General features: G+C 42.6%; 2 protein-coding genes across 2 annotated transcripts in view; both read left to right on the top strand.

The window, feature by feature from the left end:
• The window catches only part of LOC105543372 (general transcription factor IIH subunit 2), a 33616-nt gene extending 31427 nt beyond the window's left edge, over nt 1-2189 (top strand). Inside the window, exon 17 of the mRNA XM_011985241.1 lies at nt 1749-2189. Within this exon, the coding sequence (XP_011840631.1) occupies nt 1749-1920 (172 nt within the window). The 3' untranslated portion in view covers nt 1921-2189. The remainder of the gene's footprint in view (nt 1-1748) is intronic.
• Nucleotides 2190-13473: 11284 nt separating this feature from the next.
• NAIP (NLR family, apoptosis inhibitory protein) overlaps nt 13474-18443 on the top strand; it is a 57435-nt gene continuing 52465 nt past the window's right edge. Inside the window, exon 1 of the mRNA XM_011985285.1 lies at nt 13474-13589. The gene's annotated coding sequence lies outside the window, so the exon portion shown is untranslated. The remainder of the gene's footprint in view (nt 13590-18443) is intronic.

Genomic DNA, 18443 nt, shown 5'->3' with positions numbered 1-18443 from the left:
AGCACTTTGGGAGGCCGAGACGGGCGGATCACGAGGTCAGGAGATTGAGACCATCCTGGCTAACACGGTGAAACCCCGTCTCTACTAAAAAATACGAAACACTAGCCGGGCGAGGTAGCGGGCGCCTGTAGTCCCAGCTACTCAGGAGGCTGAGGCAGGAGAATGGCGTGAACCCGGGAGGCGGAGCTTGCAGTAAGCTGAGATCCGGCCACTGCACTCCAGCCCGGATGACAGAGGGAGACTCCGTCTCAAGGGAAAAAAAAAAATTTTTGTATTAAAAGTTTTTAAATATTTTTCTTATTTTTTAAAATTCTTTGATTGTTTTGTCTACTTTGGTACACCCTTGTAAAACATGTACTTTGTCTTTATCTTTCAAGCTAAACTGCATTTAATCTGAAAGTATTTAAAATATTTTCTTCATATTATACTTTAAGCTGTGTGATAACACATTGAAGTTGTTTAAGGTGGCCACAGATAATAGGTGATTTTTCCATTATGCCAATGAGAAAATATTTTTTCAATTTTGAAGAGGGCCAACTTTAATATATAAACTTGTATAGATGTACATAATGTGGATCACTGTCTAGCTTTAATTTTTAATTTAGTTACATGTTCCTATTTAAAACTATATAAATTATATAAAATAATAATTATAAGTATTGCTATTCCACTGTCACAATTTATAATTTTATTAAATTGTATATACCTCTTTGACATCAGTAGCTTCCTCTTTACTGGAACTACTTTTTGAGTCATTTGACAGGTTTTTGGTTTTATTTTCTGAGACGAACTCTTGCTCTGTCACCCAGGTTGTAGTGCAGTGATGCAATCTTGGCTTACTGCAACCTCTGCCTCCCAAGTTCAAGTGATTCTTGTGCCTCAGCCTCCCAAGTAGCTGGGATTATAGGCATGTGCCACCATGCCCAGCCAATTTTTGTATTTTTAGTAGAGACTGGGTTTCATCATGTTGACCAGCTGGTCTTGCACTTGTGGGCTCAAGCAGTCTGCCCACCTTGGCCTCCCAAAGTGCTGGGATTACAGGTGTGAGCCACCACACCCGGCCTCATTTGAGTTTTTAAGAATAGGTCATTGTCTGTGTTGTTTGAGATTTATTTATTCATTCATTTTGTTTTTATTTTTTTATCCAAAGCCACATACTTCTGAGATTTAGTGATTTTTGAATCTGTGTATGAATCTGCCCTGGAAATTTTATCCCAAGGCACAAGTACTCATATATGTAATGCTGAAAGAACAAATGTAGTTTTTTCCTTTTTATTTGTCTTATCTGTGTCATTTGACATATTTTTTTGAAAGGTTTACTTGAAAAGGAAATATAACATTTGCAATTGTGAGGTCATTCCCTAAGAATAATTAAATCTATGTTAAATTTTTATGCTTCTCTTTTTAATTGAATCAATCAAGTGGTCTTGCTAAGCATTCAAAAGTAGCGCTGGTTTGAAGCTCATGTCTTTCCCAAACCTTAGAATGAAATAATTGAGAGTGAACTATAATAGAATAGACTTTAAAGGCTCAAAAACAAAGCCATTGCCTCATTTCTAAGGGATAGTTTGGGGTAAAAAATTAATTGCCGTAGATTTGAGAATATAGAGTACATGGAAGTAATAAAGTAGGTAGTGGGAAAAAACTGGTAGAGATACAAAAGAGCAAAGCACACCTTGAATGTCATCTAGCTGTGCTGTAATTAACTTTTGGAAACTAGTTTATGACTTTTCTCCGTTTCACTGCAGGTTTATGTTTGTGCTGTGTGCCAAAATGTTTTCTGTGTGGACTGTGATGTTTTTGTTCATGATTCTCTACACTGTTGCCCTGGCTGTATTCATAAGATTCCAGCTCCTTCAGGTGTTTGATTCCAGCATGTACTATACATTGTATATGTTAAAAAGAAATTTGCAACTGTGAATAAAATGACTTATTTAGAAGAAGCTTCATTTAAAACATGAAAGGATAATCTGACTTAAGAAACTTTTTGCTAAGAAAAGGTAATATTTTATTAAATTTTACATTTGTGTTCTGTCACAGAAATACCTGAAATTCAGTAGTACTTCATTCAATTAATTTTGTTTTCTATTAGAGTTATACTGTTTTCAAAGTCATTATGCAGTATGTATAAATTACTTATAATAATTAAATTGATGTGATAATTTTGTTTTTATAATTAAATATAGAATATGATTTATGTTAATTCATTAATTTAGTGTAAGAAGAAAGTTAAGTCTAAATGTAAATTCAGTGTAAGATGAAAATTTATCAATAGTTATGAAATTAGGCTGGGCACCATGGCTCAGGCCTGTAATCCCAACACTTTGGGAGGCCAAAGTGGGCAGATCACCTGAGGTCCGGAGTTCAAGACCAGCCTGGCCAACATGGTGAAACCCTGTCACTACTAAAGACACAAAAAAAAATTGCCGAGCATGGTGGTTCATGCCTGTAGTCTCAGCTACTTGGGAGGCTGAGGCAGGAGAATCGCTTGAACCCGGGAGGCAGAGGTTGCAGTGAGCTGAGATGGTGCCACTGCACTCCACCCTAAAGTGAGACTCCGTCTCAGAAAAAAAAATAAACAAGTTATGAAATTAATACATATGAAATTATGTACTGCTACATCCACCAGAGAGGTCTTTTTTGGTTTAACCAAACATTTGGAATATGTTTATCAAGTTAGTACATCTGAAATTATTTGTGGCTATGACCAACAGAAGTCACTTTAGATTAAACATTCAGACTCACAAGACTGCCATGGCCATACTTGGTACCCGCTTACTCAAAAGGATACTAAACAGAAACAACAGCCTGCCAGCGCAGCATCAAGTGGTCCTCATTAGCAGTGGAAGTCTTTGTAGCAGTCCACTGTTACAGTTTAGGTGCAAGGAGATAAGATCCTCCACAGGCATCAAGGAACCAATATCTCTTAACAATTCCATAAACAGAGCTTCCAGAGTATCCACAAGGGATGTGTCAATTTCAAGAGTCACCACACTCAGGAAAGCCTAAAGCTTGAAGTCTCCATTAGATTATTTATAGTGCATCCCAATCCAGATACCGTAACAATTACGAGTTATTTTTACTATAAGCAAAGTTGCCTAAAATCATAGTTGATACCAACCATGGTTAACAGAGCTCTAAAAGTTTGACAGAAAGTGAGATTCAAATCCTTTCACTCTCATATGCTAAACCTTCTGCTTTACTCTGGGTCATCAGAGAAATTTAGGTGAGAATGTATGATGAAGTCTGTGTTTTAGGTTCAATGCAGATATATCATTATAGGCAGAACTCTTTTCTGGTTATACCCAGTTAAGAGTAAATCAGGCTTTCATAGCAAAGGTATGTCTATTTTATGTATAGAAACTTCAGGTACTCTAGATTGAGTTTCACTATGAAATTTGTGACTTTTTTTTTTTTTTTTGAGATGGAGTCTTGCTCCGTCACTCAGGCTGGAGTGCAGTGGCGTGATCTTGGCTCACTGCAACCTCCATCTCCCGGGCTCAAGCAATTCTCCTGTCTCAGCCTCCTGAGTAGCTGGGACTACAGACGCCTGCCACCATGGCTGGCTAATTTTTGTATTTTTAGTAGAGATGGGGTTTCACCTTGTTGATCAGGCTGGTCTCCAACACCTGACCTCAGGTCATCCACCCACCTCGGCCACCGTGCCCAGCGGAAATCTGTGATTTTATAACTAACAATTTTTAGTTAAGAACATTATCAGTAAAGACAATGTAGTCCCACCCTGGAGAGTCTATTCAATAGATCTTCAGGGGAGCCCAGGAATATGCATCTTTAGTAAGTGTGTGTGCACATGCACACACATACACACACACACACAATGTGATTAGAGTAACAGGAGTTTCTCTCAGGAGTCATACTCCATGAGCCTAGACCCAGTGGTTCTTTAGGTGGACACAAATTTCAGCTATAGGTTACCTAGTAACTGCTATTTTCTTCCGTCTGCTCTGTCAACAAAGGTATCAGTGGCTTGCAGGAGATGCCTTTAATACTCTCAGAGCATTCTATCTCCCCCTATCTGGTTTAGAAGGAAGGCCTTCATTAATTACCTATTGAAAAGTTACTAGAACTCTCTGTTAGAGACTCACTCTCTTGACCTGATAAAAAGGGATATCCATGTCTCTGTTAACAGCTTTATCTCTTTCTACAGTTTTGGGTATTTGATAAGGTTAAGACAAAATTTTGGTTATGCTTGAGGAGGAGTTCTTTTTTCACAATTACAGAGAAAATTTTGGTTTGTTGAATATTGCAGAAATAGAAATGGTAATGTAAGACAGTTCTGGCCTTTAATTGTTTTCTTGAAACTCTACAGTATACTACAATATACAATATAGTGAAGGAAACTATTAACATGAGAGATCCTTCTGAATAGGATGTCTTTCTGAGTTCCACTGTTCAGTTACAAAACTCCTTAATGCTTAAAATTCATTATGAAAATTAGATTTATTTTAAATACTTTCAAGTGTATATATTTTTATTTCATAATTTTTATTCTGTTTGTCTTTGAACTAAAGCATTTAGTTCATTTATATTTACTGTGTACATTTTATATTTAATAAACAAATATATTTATTTATTAAAAGATTACCACTGATATATTTGGGTTTAAATTTATTATCTTTGTGTTATTGGTTCCAACAATTCCATCTTTCCTTTTTTTTTTAGTTTTTTTGACTGCATATTTGACACTATCTTTTCCTTCCTGCCTTCTTTTTGATTACTTACTTTCTACCATTCTGTGTTTTTCCTCACTAGTTTGAAAATTGTATACTTTGTTTTTATTCTTTCAGTGGTTACCCTAGAAATTACAACAAACAAAAATTACAACAAGAAATTACAACAAGAAGAATTTCTTTTTTTTTCTTTTTTTTTTTTGAGACAGAGCTGGAGTGCAGTGGCACGATCTCGGCTCACTGCAAGTTCTGCCCCCCAGGTTCACGCCATTCTCCTGCCTCAGCCTCCCAAGTAGCTGGGACTACAGGTGCCTGCCACCATGCCCGGCTAATTTTTTTGTATTTTTAGTGGAGACAGGGTTTCACTGTGTTAGCCAGGATGGTCTTGATCTCCTGACCTCGTGATCCACCTGCCTTGGCCTCCCAAAGTGCTGGGATTATAGGCATGAGCCACCACGCCTGGCCAACAACAATTTCTTAACTTAAGTCCCCTAGAAAGTAGAACCTGAGGCAAAGACGAAAGTATTGTTACTTTATTAGGAAGGGGCAGATCTAGGGGGGTGAGAGTGTGGAAGAAAAGGGAAAGCAAGGCAAGGAAAAACGTGATGCATTGCGTTACTGCAGTGGCTGGACTTCATGACAAGCTGTGACGAGATACAGGAGCCTCCCAGCAAGTGTGTTCACTTAGAGTGTGGGGCTTCTCCAGAAGGTTTATAAGGAGAAACTGCCCCTCTGAGCAGTCCATTGAAGGGAGGAGGGAGAAGTAACTTACTCTTCTTAAGTTCTTCCATTTCCCATTGATCCTAGTTTGCCCACAGGGCTGTGTCATATCCTGTGGTAACTGCTCAGGAAGCCAGATCTCGTGCTCAGTGGTGTGGCATTGCATCCGTCTCTAGAAGGATTTCTCAATACTTTATAACTTCCTTATGTTTGTGGTCATGTCTGTGTTCAGCTGTATCTCTAGAATGGCTGGCAAATTCGTAGCATGAAATGATTTCATGAGTGGTGACAAAGAAAGGGTGCAGTCAGCCCTTGGGGAGTGGGTGAGTGGAACCCCAGTCTGGAGGCCATTAGTGGGTGGCAGAGTTTAGGAGAAAAGGTAAGAAGTTTCAGTCCTTGGGCCCTGTTGTAAGGAGAAAAACGGTACAGGAGGTTGTCACATTTCTGAGAAGTAGTCTTAGAGTGCCCTAGTACCCGCTTTGGATCCAGTTCTGTAAGGGCAGAGGATTCATTATTTCCAGGTAATCTAAGTCTGTTCTGGGGAGAATTATTACAAGATGGACTGGGAACTCAACTGGGATCCTGAAGGGATTTAAATTATTGATTTCACCTGACTGAATTGCTATTTGTGTCACACCTCAGGACCCTGGAAACAATACATAATTTGCCCATTCATTCATTTATTAATTCACTCAACAAACTTGTACATCTGCCGTAAGTCTGACACAATCCTAGTTATCAGGAATGTAGATACTCAAAAGAAGTAAACCTAACCTCATGCATCTGTGAATCTCCCCATCTGAAAAGACACAGCCTTGTAAAGAAGCTTGTGTGAAAGTGCTAACGACATGCCAGGTGTTGTGGGGATGCAGGAGAGGCGTGGTAAAGTGAGTTGGGAGGCAGTTCAGATGTCTAAAGGGGTCAGGCAGACAATGCAGATAAGTGAAAGGGGGCCAGTTGATGCACAGTGGGGACATCTGGAAAGCACCCATCCCATCTAAAGGAGGCAGCCTCTGAGAGGCTGGGGATCAGGTATAGAAGGGAGATGTACTTTCACTGTAGATCCTTTTGTATCTTTTAAATTTTGTTACTTAATTCAGAAAAATGTAAAAATAAAGATTTTAAAGTGAGGTAACCATTATTTGGCCCCAGCCTATTTTTTTCTTCTGGGAATGATACTTAAACTAAAAATTGGAATTTTTTTTTTTTTTTTGAGACAAAGCCTTGCTCTGTTCCCCAGGCTGGAGTGCATTGGTGCAATCATGGCTCACTGCAGTCTCGACCTTCCAGACTCAAGTGATGGTCCCACTTCGGACTCCCTAGTAGCTGGGACCACAGGTGTGTGCCACTGTGCCTGGCTAATTTTTAAAAAAGGGTTTTTTTGTAGAGACAGCGTCTTCCTATGTTGCCCAGGCTGGTCTTGAACTCCTGAGCTCAATTAATCTGCATGCCTCCGTCTTCCAAAGTGTTGGCATCATAAGCTTGAGCCACCGTGCCCAGCCGTAAAAACTGAATTTTTAAAGTGAATTCTCCCAAGTTTGAGATGTTGGCATCTAATTTAGAAAAACACAAAGGCTAAATATCTTCAGGCCACCAGTTTACAAACTTTGGCCTGGCCTGTCTCTTTTCTATCACTTATCATCAGGGCAGATATTCTTATAAGTTTCAGGTGTTATACTTTCCTGGGATATACTCCTCTTAGGGGATTATTTATTTTTTTTTTTTTTTTGTTTTTGTTTTTGTTTTTGTGACAGAGTCTCGCTCTGTCAACCAGGCTAGAGTGCAGTGGCACAATCTTGGCTCACTGCAACCTCTGCCTCCTGGGTTCAAGTGATTCTCCTGCCTCAGCCTGCTGAGTAGCTGGAACTACAGGCGTGCACCACCATGCCTGGCTAATTTTTGTGTTTTTAGTACTGACAGGGTTTCACCATGTTGACCAGGCTGGTCTTGGAACTCCTGACCTCAAGTGATCTACCCATCTGGACCTTCCAAAGTGCTGGGATTACAGGCATGAGCCACTGTGGCCGGCCTTAGGGGATAATTTAGCTTAGGTTTTTTGTGTTTCTGTTTTAAATTTAAATTTTTATTTTTTTGAGGCAGTATCTCTCTGTCTCTCAGGCTAGAGTGCAATGGCACAATCAACTCACTGCAGCCTTGAATTCCTGGGCGCAAGTGATCCTCCCAATTCAGCTTCTCCAGTAGCTAGGACTACAGGAGTGCACCACTATGCCTGGCTGATTTTTTTTTTTTTTTAAGAGAGGGACTCTTGTCGTGCTGTCCAGGCTCGTCTTAATTCCTGGCCTCAAACGATCCTCTCTCCTAGGCCTCCCAAAGTGCTGGGATTACAGACTACAGACGTTAGCCACTGTGCCCAGCCTAGTTCAAGTTTTAAGCACTAAGAATTGACTCTTTGGAGGACTAGGGATCTTTTAAGGATCTCTTTACAGTCAGTGACTCTAAATGTAGTGTTTGGACCAGTAAGTAGTATTAGCATCACACAAGAAGTCATTAGAAATGCAAATTCTTGGCCGGGGGCGGTGCCTCACGCCTGTAATCCCAGCACTTTGGGAGGCTGAAGTGGACAGATCACGAGGTCAGGAGTTCGAGACCAACCTGACCAACATGGTGAAACCCTGTTTGTACTAAAAATACAAAAATTAGCCGGGCGTGGTGGAGGGCACCTGTAATCCCAGCTACTCAGGAGGCTGGGGCAGGAGAATCACTTGAACCCAGGAGGAGGAGGTTGCAGTGAGCTGAGATTACACCACTACACTGCAGCCTGGGCAACAGAGTGAGACTCCATCTCAAAAAAAAAAAAAATGCAAATTCTTGAACCCCATCACAGGCCTGTTGAATCAGAAACTCTGAGGATGGGTCTGGCAGTCTTTGCTTTAACAAATCCTCCAGGTGGTCACGATAAATGTTGAAGTGTGAGAGTTACTGCCTGTAATCCCATTACAGAGGTACGTAGGTAACTTAAAAACAGGTCCTGATAAAAGAATTCTACTAAACTTAAAAAACAAATTTAGGTAACCTTATTAAAAAACAAATCTCAAACATGGAATTATTTTTTCACTTCTTTTTTTTTTTTTTTTTTTGGAGACAGAGTCTTGCTCTATCGCCCAGGCTGGAGGGCAGTGGCGCGACCTCGGCTCGCAATTTCCATCTCCCAGGTTCATGCCATTCTCCTGCCTCAGCCTCCCGAGCAGCTGGGACTACAGGCGCCCGCTACCACGCCCAGCTAATTTTTTTTGTATTTTTAGTAGAGACGGGGTTTCACCATGTTAGCCAGGATGGTCTCAATCTCCTGACCTCAATATCCACCCGCCTCGGCCTCCCAAAGTGCTGGGATTACAGGCATGAGCCACTGCGCCCGGCCTTTTTCACTTTTCTTAATGCTCTGTAAACATTAGTGTATTTATATATGTACTTAGAATTTTTAAAAATCAATTTTATTGAGTTATAATTAACATACAGTAAAAATGCTCCCATTTTGAGTACTTCCATGCCTTTTGACAAGTGTTCTGTACCCATGCCACGACCACCACAATCGAGAGAGAACATCTTCATCATTCCAGAAGGGCTCCTTTGCGGTCAGTATTCCTGAGGAGTTCCAGCCGCCGGTGACATTGATCTGTTTTCTGTCACTGTAGATGAGATCTGTTATATACAATTTTTAAAAATTAAATATGTATGGCTTCTTTTGCTTAGCATGATGTTTTTGAGCTTATTCATTTGTTGCATATATCAATACTTTGCTTCTTTTTACCACCTGTATTTCATTTATGGATACTTTGTTTATCTATGTGTTTATCCCCAGTGGACACTGGGCTGTTTCTGATTTTTTGGTTATTATTATGAATAAAGTTGCTATGAACATTATTGTATAAATCTTTGTGTGTTCATGTGATTTCATTTTTCTTGGGTAAATATGTAGGAATAGGCCGGGCGCGGTGGCTCACGCCTGTAATCCCAGTACTTTGGGAGGCCAAGGCGGACGGATCACAAGGTCAGGAGATCAAGACCATCCTGGCCAACATGGTGAAACCCCGTCTCTACTGAAATACAAAAAAAGTTACCTGGGTGTGGTGTTGCGCACCTGTGGTCCCAGCTACTTGGGAGGCTGAGGCAGGGTAATCGCTTGAACCCAGGAGGTGGAAATTGCAGTGAGTCAAGATCATGCCAGTGCATCCCAGCCTGGCAATAGAGCAAGACTCCATCTCAAAACAAACAAACAAACAAACAAAAAATTCTAGTCTGTATGGCAGCATAACATCAAGTAAAAGTACAGACTAGCCAGATCACCTGGTTAACCTTAACCTCTATGTGGTTGAGTTTCCTTATCTGTAATATGGAGATATAGCAATAGCTGATTTGGACTGTTAAAGGAATTAAGTGGACACATTAAAGTGCTTAGAATTGTCCCTGGCAAGTAGTAGGCTGCAATATTGTGATATAATAAATATATATATTTGATCTTCATCCAGTTCCTGGCACGGATCTCCAGAAACCCTTGTAATTTCCTGAGTGACAGGGGTGATAGAAACATCTTTTATTAGAATACTTGGTCTTGGTTCCTGACACAAGAGCTTCTAAGGCCTTTGGAATCTCCAGATGATAAGAGTGTATGACAATGAGCTAACTGGTGGCTGGGATCCTTTAGACAACTTCAGATGGCGGCTATGCCCTGAAAGACTAAGGCATGATTGGAGGTCTGGGACTTGCAGCCCCACCCCTTGACCTCCAGAGAGGGTAAAAGGGCTGGAGATTGACTAACCACCAATGGCCAGTAATTTAACCAATCATGCCTAAGTGATGGCACCTCCATTAAAAAATAAACCGCAGGTTTGGAGAGCTTTTGGTTTGGTTAACCCTAACTACATACCAAGAAGGCGATGCACCTCAAACTGCAAGAAGCCAAAAGGTCCTGTGTTCACCAGGGACCCTTCTGGACCTTGCCCTGTGTACCTCTTCAACTGCCTGTTCATCTGTATCCTTTACAATAAATCAGTAAACATAAGTAAACTTTCTGAGTTCTGTGAGCCATTATAAGAAATTATCAAAACCGGGATTTTCCTTTGGGAAGCCCCTCTCTCTCGCAAGGGAGACAGCTGTTCTCCTTTTTCTTTTGCTTGTTAAACCTCCGCTCCTAAACCCACTCCTCGTGTGTATCCCTGTCCTTAACCTTCTTGGTGTGAGACGACGAACCCCGGGTACTGACTCCAGACAACAATGCCACTTCATATTGGGGACTTCGTCTGGGATTCCAAGGTGCATTCACTGGAAAGGTGAGTAGAGGAGCGGACCTCAACTCTGTCCTTTGATTTCGAGGCTCTTGGCCTCCATTTTAGAATCAGACCAAACCAAATACTGGGCCCCCTTCTGCTTCTGTGAATGGGAAAACTGCCTTCAACAATTAGCCGTTTAAAAATGATGAGCGTGCGTGCCGGCCTTCCAAGTCTCGGAGGACAGGCTTGCTGGGGAGAACATGGAGAACCCCCAAGTACCCACGGGCTGCTGGGCATATTGGCCATGTTTGAACCAGTTTCCTTTCACGGAGGACCAAGCCGTCGTGTGGGGCTGGAAGAGGTCCTGGAGCAACGGAGGATTTCTGGCTGGGGCTACCTCCTGCTGCCATCCGAAGGCTTCTGCACTCACCCCAGCCTCCGACCACTCTAAGGGGTGTGGGTAACAGGACCTCCAACTTTCCTATCATAATTCCCTCATTTCCTATCCACGACCACCGTGTCTCCTATCCTCCCTCTGTATCCTGTGCTGCGGGAGTTTTACAGTGCAGGGACGTAATCTTGTTAGGCAAGAACAAGGAATGCTGTAGTAACCGGGGATGTAGCACAGGGGCATGCTGTTGTGATTTTCTAGGAACAGAGGGTCTCCTCCCCCACCACAGTGAGCATCACTCTCTGCCCTTGCTCTGGAAAGCACATGGCATGTCAAGGTCACTCTGCCCTTTGTCATAGTAAGATTCGGGTGGGGTGACCAGCCTTCCCCTGGCGCTATGTAAACGTCACACCTGGTCAAACCAACCTGTGGGCTGTAGGCAAATCAGACACCGCCTCCTCAGGCCTGCCTATAAAACTGGTGCAGTCCACCGCGGGCCGGATTTTCCTTTCGGAAGCCCCTCAGAAGGGAGAGATCTGTTCTCATTGTTCTTTCTGTTGCCTATTAAACCTCTGCTCCTAAACTCCCCCAACCCCCAAGAAAGAAATTATTCAACCTGAGGGGGTTGCAGATGCCCTTGTTTTGTAGTGAACTTGGACAGAAGTGTGGGTACCCTGGGCTCCTAATAGTTGTGGCTGGCATCCGAAGTAGGGGGCAGTCTTGGGGGCTGAGCCCCTAACCCGTGGGGTCTGCACTAACTCTGGTTACTTAGCATCAGAATTGAGTAAAATTGTAGGACACTCAGCTGCTGTCTGCGGAGAATTGGTTGGTGGAAAACTCATATATTTGATGTCAGAAATGTGAGTAGAGAAATGGTTTTTCCTTTATAGACGCTATGTAAATTTTAATTCGTGTTTTTGGTAATACACAATATTACTGATTCTTAAAAGTATAAACCCAGGAAAATTAAGAAAATAGGAATGTCAAGTCCAACAGAGCTTAAAGGTTAAAAAAAAAAAAAAAAACACAACAGAAATGGGACCAGTAGCACAGAATATTTTAACACATTCTTGGAAAGCAGAAACTAAACGGACTAGTAGTCATGAAGGAAGCAGCCCAAGGAAACCGCTTCCTGAGTATGGAGTCTCCTATGAGAGACTCTCTGCCCTATGGAGAAGCTTGGAGTAACCGTGGACATGATGCCAGGTAGGAAGGAGCGCTGGAGTGACATGAAGGGCTGAAAATTGAGGGACTAATTGGAAGCCTGTGCGTGGGACAGTCAGCTCCCTCTACCCCATGATCAGAATATTTGACACACAAGTGTTTACCCTGGGGCAAAAAAATTAAAGAAGTCTTCCCTGCTGCCCCCAAAATGGAACACATTGCTTTCTCTTAGCTGACCTAGAGAACCAGTGTGGGCAAAGTTGACACTATGAAAATAACAGAAAAGAAAGAGCTGTGAGAAATTATAATTGCTGAAATTTTAAACTACGATTGGAGAGCTGGAACATAAAGGAGAGGACAGCTGGGTGTGGTGGCTCACATCTGTAATCCCAGCATTTTGGGAGGCTGAGGCCGGCAGACCACTTGGGCCCAGGAGTGCGAGACCAGCCTGGGCAACGTGGTGAGTCCCCCATCTCTACACGAAATAAAATTAAAAATTAGCTGGGCATGGTAGCAATGTCTGTAGTCCCAGCAACTTGGGAGGCTGAGGTGGGAGGATCACTTAAGCCCAGGAGGTGGTGGCTGCAGTGAGCTGTGATTGTGCCATTGCACTGCAGCCTGGATGACAGAGCAAGACCCTTAGAAAGTAGGAAAATAATATATGGGGAAAAAAAAGTGATCAATTAATTTCTCACCTAAACAGTGGGAATACCAAAAGAGTAAAAAGACAGTAACAGACAGTAGGAAGTTATCAAAGAAATAATAGAAGGTAATTTCCCAGGCTTGATGGGAGACCCAAGAGTTCAGATTGAAAAGGCCCATTGAATACCCAGCCCAATGAACGTAGAGAGATCTACACTTAGGAGAAAAGATCCTAAAAGCTACCAGAAAGATAGAAACTGTTACTATAACAGAAATAAGACACTAGCACCTTAACTGTTAACCAATCTCAACAAACTAGAAGAAAGGCCGGGTGTGGTGGTTCATGCCTATAATCCTAGCACTTTGGGAGGTCGAGATAGGAGGATCGCTTCAGTCTGGGAGCTTGAGGCTGCAGTGAGCTAGGATCGTGCCACTGCACTCCAGCCTGGGCGACAGAGTGAGACACTGTCTCAAAAACAACAGAAACAAACTAGAATAAAATACTTCTGGTGTGAGACTCCATAGGTTTCATTACTCCCCTTGGGTCCTGATTGGATCCTGTTGACTCAAGACCTTGGAGCATTTACTGTTAACATCTATGACTGCGCAATTTGTTTTGCGTTTCAGTTCCTTAAATATTTTCTCACTGCCTCCTATTAAAGGAGGAACAGAGCATTTGTACTTCAGCCTCGTACTTTTCTTCCCCTGGCCAGCATTCTCCTCCATTAGACTAAAACTGTGGATAAACCTCAGGTAAGTAAGTTACCATCTGTGGCAAAGGTGATTTTCTTCTACACCTAAACCTATGGCCCCTTCTTTGTCTTGCTATTATTTCTCTCTTTGGAGGCAGGATGGTATGGAGGAAACAGGACAGACACTGGAGTCACACAGACTTGGATTTAAATCCTAGCTCCATGGCACAGTTACCTCAGTGGCACTCTTAGCACTGTAGTCAAAGAATATTAGACCTGGAAAGGGCCTTGGAAATTACTTCTCCTCCCCCAGAAACAGCCTCTAGACTGGCATGATTGACCACCAAACTTTGTTGTGTCAGACAGGATCGATGTCTGCTGGTCTGCTGCAACCCTGTACTCATTCATCTCTGGGGAGGCCTGAAGCCTTGGTGCTGTTCCTTGGCCAAACCTAAATGAAATGTACTAGTCAGTGATTATTAGAGTCCTGTGCTGGGGTGGGAGACAGATCAGGGAGCAGCCTGTTTCTTGTTTCTTTCTTTCTTTTTGGAGATGAAATCTCATTGGCTTTGAACTTCTGGGCTCAAGTGATCCTCCCACTTCAGCCTCCCAAGTAGCTGGGATTACAGGTGCATGCCACTGCCCCAGCTTGACTATACCAGCTTGTTTCTGGTTTTGAGCCCTGGTATGCAAGCTAGTGTTGGCTACCTCATCAGAGGAGTATAAAAGAGCCTCAGATGAGGTTATGGTTCTCCTGAGACCAAGGTGTCTTGCATGTATCTAGCTGGTTCATTACTTAAAGATGAAGCACATTTTCCACATCCTTTGTGTCTGCAAAAGGACCCTAGGAACTGGGCCTGGTGTTTCACTTGCCTTTTGGTTTGTTGGAGGTTTTTTTTTTGTTTGTTTGTTTGTTTGTTTTTTAATCTATCCTTTACCTTTATTAAAGCCTTAGGTGAGTATACTATGCAGAGTCCTCTGAGTCTTTTCAATTATCCAAACCTGTGTAATTGATGACGAGGGTACTGTGAATAGGATCATTAAATTTTTGTTTGTTTGTTTTTGAGACAGGGTCTTACTCTGTCGCCCAAGTTGAGTGCAGTGTCTCGATCATGGCTATATAGCCTCAACCTCCTAGGCTTAAGAGATCCTCGCACCTCAGCCTCCCGAGTAGCTGGGTCTACGGCACACATCATCACAGCTGCCTAACTTTAAGCAAAATTATTTTTTTGTAGAGATGGAGTCTCACCATGTTGCCTGGGCTGGTCTCAAACTCCTGGGCTCAAGTGATTTGCCTGCCTCGGCCTCCTAAAGTGATGGGATTATGGTGTGAGCAGCTGTGCCGGGCCCAAGATTTTTGTTTTTTTTTTTTTGTTTTTCAAGACAGGGTCTCACGCTGTTGCCCAGACTGTAGTGCAGTGGCACTGAAGCCTGAAACCTCTGCCTCCTGGGTTCAACCAATTCTTATGCCTCAGCCACCCGAGTAGCTGGGATTACAGGCATTGCACCACCACACCTGGTTAATTTGTTTGTATTTTTAGTAGAGATGGGGTTTCGCCATGTTGGCCCGGCTGGTCTTGAACTCCTGAACTCAAGTGATCTGCCCGTCCCAGCCTCCCAAAGTGCTGGGATTACAGGTGTGAGCCACTGCACCTGGCCCCCCAGTTTTTTACTTTATAATTTAAATGATAGCTAAGGCTTTGGGAGAAAGATGAAAAGTGGGGAAGATTTAGAGCCACCGGTGCCAGGCTGGTTGCTGGGGAATCCCTGTTTGAATTTGCTGAAGTGCTACAACTCTCAATGGGAAGAAAGGGATGGCAATGGAACTTGAATGTGGTTGATGCAGAGCAAGAGGAAATAGTTAAATAGATTTAAAAAGAAATCCAGACACAGGGGAAGTCAGCCAAGAATCCAGTTCCCTAGCTGATTAGGCTGCTTTGGCAAAAATGAAAGTAACTAAAAAAGAGCCCTGCGTTGCCAAATCCACCAAGTTCCTTCTGTAAAGGGAAGGAACATGATGCCAAAGGGGAGTTGGGCAGATATTTCTTCTAATGGGAATGTGACCCTCATCTGGTAGATAATTACCAAAGAAACTACAGTGGGAGGGCATCAAGAGACAACTGAAACAGGGAACTACACAAGAGTTAAGTTGCCTGTGGACTGACAGAGCTTCCTGCAGAACCACTGCTGGACATGATATACATGAATGACAAAGGAGCTCTTTTCCTTGTATTAGGTACTGTCAAATGTACCTTCAAATGAATGTACATGTACACAAGGTGTGCTTGGTCTTCATTAGCTGAATTCGTTGAAGATCTTCAATTAGCTGCAGCTTTTGCCGGAATGTGGTTAGCTGGGCAAATTCCAAATCGGTTGAGCTGGACAAAGGTGGGAGTACATAAAACATATCTTGTAAGGGGGAACTGCCCAATTACACCCATAATTATTAGATGAAATACTCCCTAGAGGTGACTGAAACATTGAGAATGCAAGCAAGCACATTGGGATTGGTTCTGTGATGAAACTAAGGTATCCCTTAATTTTATCTCTTTGACTTAAGTGATGATTGATGCTGTGATAAGAGGGCCTCCACCTTTGTGGACTTTTTGTGTGACCCTACTACTGGGGAAGCAGGATGAAGTGAGAGGCTGTTGAAGACTTACTAGCTCCTTTGCTCCAAATTGTGCTGAATGATGAACAGATTAATATCATTCAAAAGAAAGGAGGCCAGGTGTCATGGCTCACACCTGTAATCCCAGCACTTTGAGAGGCTGAGGCAGGAGGATCGCTTCAGCCTAGGAATCTGAGGCTGCAGTGAGCTAGAATCATGCCACTGCACTTGTACTACAGCCTTGGCAACAGAGTGAACCCTTGTCTCTTTAAAAAAAAAAAAAAAAAAAAGGAAAGGGCTGGGCATGGTGGCTCATGCCTGTAATCCCAGCACTTTGGGAGGCCAAGGCAGGCGGATCACCTGAGGTCAGGAGTTTGAGACCAGCCTGGCCAACATGGTGAAACCCTGTCTCTACTAAAAATAAAAAAAATTAGCCGGGCATGGTGGCATATGCCTGTAATCCCAACTACTCAGGAGGCTGAGGTAGGAGAATTGCTTGAACCTGGAAAGCGGAGGTTGCAGTGAGTCAAAATTGCACCACTGCACTCCAGCCTGGGTGACAGAGCGAGACTCCATCTCACTTTGTTGCCCAGGCTGGTTTCAAATTTCTGGGCTCAAGCAATCCTCCCGCGTTAGCCTCCCAAAGTGCTGGGATTACAGGTGTGAGCCACTGTGCCCTGCCAAGATTTCTAATGTATCCTAGTCTTGATGAATTAAACAAATAAACCTTTAGGATGATGCAAAAGCAGAATCTACAGTCGCTTTAGAGCAGTGTGGTGTAAAGAAAAGGGTGGCAGAGTTTCTCGGTGCTATGGGACCTAAGGACATTTACATTGGTGTGGATAAAATGCCCGGAGTGGTGAAAAACTTTGTTGTCATCATTGGAGCATGGTGCATAATGTATTGTTATACCTGCTAATAGAAAATTAAAGGGCAATTAACTTAATTAGTTTAATATGACAATGCAACTGTAAGTTTAAGAGTGGAAAATGGGCCAGGTGTGGTCGCTCATGCCTGTAATCCCAGCACTTTAGGAGGTTGGGGTGGGAGGATCACTTGAGCCCAAGAATTTGAGACTAGCTTGGGCAACATAGGGAGACCCCCCCGAACACCCTCCACACCCCTTCTCTATAAAAAATGGTGGTGTGCTCCTATAGTACCAGCTACTTGGGAAGCTGAGGTGGGAGGATCGCTTCAGCCTATGAGGTTGAGGCTGCAATGGATGGTGATCAAGCCATTGCACTCCAGCCTAGGTGACAGAGTGCGACCCTGTCTCAAGAAAAAAAAAAGTGAAAAATGTCCGTACAAAAATTTGTACACTAATGTGCACAGCAGTATTTATAATAGCCAAAAAGTGTAAACAATCCACATATCCACTGGGTTGAGGAATAAAATATGGTATATATAATAATAAAATGTGGTATATCCACATAATGAAATATCATTTGACAATGAAAAGGAATATGAAGTACTAAAACATTACAACATGGATGAATTTGGCTTCCTTTTTTTGTTGTTCTTTTTATTTTCTTTTTTAAGCACCTCTACCAACATGAACATTTTGCTAAGTGAAAGCAACCAGACACAAAGGACCACGTATTGTTTGATTCAATCTATATGAAATGTCCCCAGTAGGCAAATCTATAGAGACAGAAAGTAGCATAGTAGTTGCCTAGGGGTAGGAGGGTAATGGGAAAAATGGAAAGCAACTGCTAATGGGCATAGCGTTTCTTTCTGGGGGGATGAAAATGTTCTAAAATTGATTGTGGTGATGGTTCTGCTTCTTTATGAATACGCTGAAATCTATTGAACCGTACATTGTATTTACTTTTTTTAGAGACAGAGCCTCACTCTGTTTCCCAGACTGGAGTATAGTAGTGCCATTGTAGCTCTCTACAGTTTCATACTTCTGGGTTCAAGAGATCCTTCCACCTCAGCCTCCCGAGTAGTTAGGACTACAGGCATGTGCCACCGTGTGCAGCTAAGTTTTCATTTTCTTTTTAAAAAATTTTTTTAGAGACAGGGTCTAGCTATGTTGCCCAGGCTCATCTCAACTCCTGGCCTCAAGCAATCCTCCCACCTTGGCCTCCAAAGCACTGGGGTTATAGATATGAGTCACCACACCCTGAGTTGTTCATTTTAAATGGGTGAACTTTATGATGGGTGAATTACATTTCTTTCTTTTTTTTTTGAGATGGAGTTTCACTCTTGTCACCTAGGCTGGAGTTTAGTGGTATGATCTTGGCTCACTGCAACCTCCGCCTCCTGGGTTCAAACAATTCTCCTGCCTCGGCCTCCTGAGTA

The sequence above is a fragment of the Mandrillus leucophaeus genome, unplaced genomic scaffold, assembly GCF_000951045.1.
Source record: "Mandrillus leucophaeus isolate KB7577 unplaced genomic scaffold, Mleu.le_1.0 Scaffold281, whole genome shotgun sequence".
Taxonomy (NCBI): domain Eukaryota; kingdom Metazoa; phylum Chordata; class Mammalia; order Primates; family Cercopithecidae; genus Mandrillus; species Mandrillus leucophaeus.
The sequence above is the reverse complement of the archived record's forward strand: the minus strand, read 5'-3'. Positions and strand labels throughout refer to the sequence as shown.